This window comes from Camellia sinensis, chromosome 6 (assembly GCF_055761805.1).
Source record: "Camellia sinensis isolate YWXY chromosome 6, ASM5576180v1, whole genome shotgun sequence".
Classification (NCBI taxonomy): Eukaryota; Viridiplantae; Streptophyta; class Magnoliopsida; order Ericales; family Theaceae; genus Camellia; species Camellia sinensis.
In genome coordinates, this window is record NC_138966.1 from 104,763,547 (window position 1) to 104,766,945 (window position 3,399).

At 38.3% G+C, this 3,399-nt stretch overlaps 1 protein-coding gene across 1 annotated transcript; it reads left to right on the forward strand.

Annotated features, from left to right (window-relative positions):
* Positions 1 to 228: 228 nt before the first annotated feature.
* LOC114300871 (uncharacterized) lies at positions 229 to 2,505 on the forward strand. The gene is made up of 6 exons (XM_082876297.1): positions 229 to 806; positions 915 to 1,014; positions 1,106 to 1,198; positions 2,040 to 2,195; positions 2,271 to 2,315; positions 2,416 to 2,505. Exons 1-6 carry the CDS (start codon positions 229 to 231, stop codon positions 2,503 to 2,505), a joined length of 1,062 nt encoding a protein of 353 aa, XP_082732423.1.
* Positions 2,506 to 3,399: the final 894 nt, after the last annotated feature.

Sequence of the window (3,399 nt, forward strand, 5' to 3'; positions counted from 1 at the left end):
TTGTAATGCAATAGAAATAAATTTTTATCCTTTTTATCGAAATAATTTTTTTTTTTTTGAATAATGATATATGAAGGCCCAAATTTTAAAAATTCGCCTTAGGCCCCTAATAAGTCAGGGCCGACCCTAGATGAGACGGACTGGGGCCCTAGACCCTTTAAATTTATTAATGCTTGGCTTCTTCATCCAAGTTTCATGAATGAGGTACAACAATGCTGGTTAGAAACAATGATAGATGGTTGGGCTGGGTTTATGTGTTTGAAAAAATTGAAAGCTTTGAAAGCTACATTAAAGCAGTGGAACAATGAAGTCTTTGGTAATGTTCAATTCAAACTGAAACAAGTTGAAGAGGAAGTTCATGCTTTAGATTTACTGGCTGAAGAAGGGTCATTATCATCATCACAGGCTGCTAGAAGAAGGGAGGCAAAAGGGGAAGCATTGAAACTAAGCAAAATGGTGGAGTGGGTATGGCTTCAGAAATCAAGGCTAAATTGGGCAATTAAAGGTGATAGGAATACGAAGTTTTTCCACATTATGGCATGTAGTAGAAAAACCATGAATGCCTTATGCTCTATTTTGATCAATGGCTTTGTTGTAGAGGATTCTCAAGTTGTTAGGGCTATTGTACAAAATCATTTCTTCATTCTTTTTTCAGACTCTTGGTGTAGCAGGCCAGGGTTGTTAGGTCCTTTTAAAACCATTGAAGAAGATCAATGTGCAGAATTGTTGGAATCACCTTTTTCAAAATCTGAAGTGAAGGCAGCAATCAGGATTTGTGAGGGTAATAAGGCTCTTGGCCCAGATGGGTTTAATCTTAACATGTTTCAGAAATGCTAGAATATTATCAAGGGGGATGTTCTTCAATTTATGAATGAATTTCACCAAAATGGGAAGTTGGTTTGGGGTATTAACAGCTCTTTTATAGCTTTGATCCCAAAAAATGAAAATCCATCTAGCCTTGCAGAATATAGGCCCATCAGCCTTATTGGTTCCTTGTATAAGATCCTTGCTAAGGTACTTCCCAATAGAATGAAGAAAGTCATGCCTAGAATAATCAGTGATACACAGTCTGCTTTTATATGGGGGAATAAATATTCTGGATGAGGTATTGATTGCAAATGAGGTTGTTGATGGGTGGAAGAAGGATAGAAAAAAGGGAATAATTCTGAAGCTTGATTTTGAAAAAGCATACGACTGTGTAAATTGGGAGGTTTTTATTCTCAATGCTATCCAATTTTGGATTTGGTGCTAAGTGGGTGAGCTGGATAAAAGAATGTGTAACTTCAGCAAATATTTCTATTTTGGTGAATGGTTCTCCAACTTCTGAGTTTAAACCACAGAGAGGGCTCAGACAAGGAGACCTGTTATCACCTTTTCTTTTTAATATAGTGGCGGAAGGTCTTAACATTTTATTGAGTAAGGTAAAACAGCTAGGTTTGATCAAGGGTATTAGTGGGTTCTGACCTGAGGATCACGCATTTGTAATTTGCAGATGATACTATACTATTATGTGAAGCTGAATGGGAGGAGGTTTTAAACATTAAAAGAATATTGAGATGCTTTGAAATTATATCGGGCCTGCAAATCAATTACCATAAGAGTGTGGTGTGTGGGGTGGGTATTCATTCAGATCTCTATCAAGAATTTGCTTCAAAATTATACTGCCTTCATCAAACTCTACCTCTGAAATACTTGGGATTGCCTTTGGAGGCCAGTCCTAGTAGAAAGAAAACCTGGCAGCCTGTGATAGAAAAGTTTAAATTAAAGCTTGCCTCATGGAAAAGAAGATTCCTCTCATTTGCAGGTAGACTAACACTAATAAAAACTGTGTTGTCTAGTTTGCCTATATATTATGTTTCTAGGATGCCATCAGGAGTAGCAAAGGAGATTGCCAAAATTCAAGCAACTTTCTTTGGGGAGGTTCAGATCTTAAAAGAAAAATTCATTTGGTTAAATGAGGTGATGTTACTCTTAGTAAAAGTCAAGGAGGGTTGGGTGTGAAAAGATTAGATTTGATGAATGTATGTTTACTTTTAAAGTGGTGGTGGAGGTTTGGGGCAGAAGAGAAATCCCTTTGGAAGGATGTGATTTGTAAAAAGTACTATGGGTCTATTGATTTTTGGTCACCTGAACTTGTAAGAGTTGGTAAGATGTCCAAAATATGGAAAGATATTGTGGGAATTGTGCTGATTGCTGTATGTTGCTAATTGCTGCTGTGTGGTGCATGGTTTTGGGGATGCTGTAGTGGTGAATCTCTTGTGTACATGTAGGAGATGCTGAGTTCTGTGATGGTTGTCTATTATACTGTTGTGATGGTGAATCTCTTGTGTAGATCCTAGGAGCTACTGAGTTCAGTGCTTAGGCCTGCTCTGTTGTTGTTTTTTGGGTTGTTGTAGTGGTGAATCTCTTGTGTAGATCCTAGGAGCTGAGGCCTGCTCTGTTGCTGTTGTGTGGTGCTTAGTGCAAGGGAGCTGTAATGCTGATGCTACTGGTCTATTGCTCTGATGCTTCTGCATGTGCTATTTTGCATTATGAACTGATGGGGCTGGTCTGTGATCTACCAGCTGATGTGCTCTGTGATGGCTGATGCTGCTATGGTTTGCTGGTGTTCTGCTGTTATGGCTACTACTCCTATTGTTACTGCTATGGATTGTTGTTTTGTTCTATCTAGTCAATGATCATTTTACTTGGATGTTGCAGCTGTTTTTATCTATTGATTGTCTTTGTCCCTTACTGTATGCTAGTTTTGCGTTGTATTTTTTGGTTTAGTTTTGGTTAACTTCTGCTTGGGTGAGGTTGGCTTCGGTATTTGTGGTTGGTTCCTCACCAACTCTCGATGGTGTGCTAGCATATGATTGGGCAGTCTTATCAGTGCCAACCTAGTTAGGATTGATTTGGCTCGCTATGATGCTTTTTTACTCATCATTTTCTTTTCTTTATTGATGTATCTGTCTTCTATTTCATCAATAAAGTTTCTTTTCTTTACTGATCAAAAAAACAAAAGAAAAACTAAATTTGTGTTTGACAATATCATGTTGTGATAGGCATGGAGTAAAGCAACCAAGAAATCCATGGTCAGCTAGTCCAGAGTATATCACACAATGCCCCATCCAACCTAGAGCAAATTTTAGCTATGAGATAATATTCTCAACTGAGGAAGGTACCCTTTGGTGGTATGCCCATAGTGACTGGTCTCGAGCCACTGTTCATGGTCCGATCATTGTCTGTCCCGCAAATGGAACCACTTACCATATTCTAAGCCTTCTGAAGAGTTTCCCATTGTTTTGTGTACGTCTCTCTCTCACACACATACACACAAATATGCACACAAAAACTTGTGTATTACTAGGAATTTACACTCTCCATGAACTTTAGTAATTCATCTAGCTTCAAAGCCTT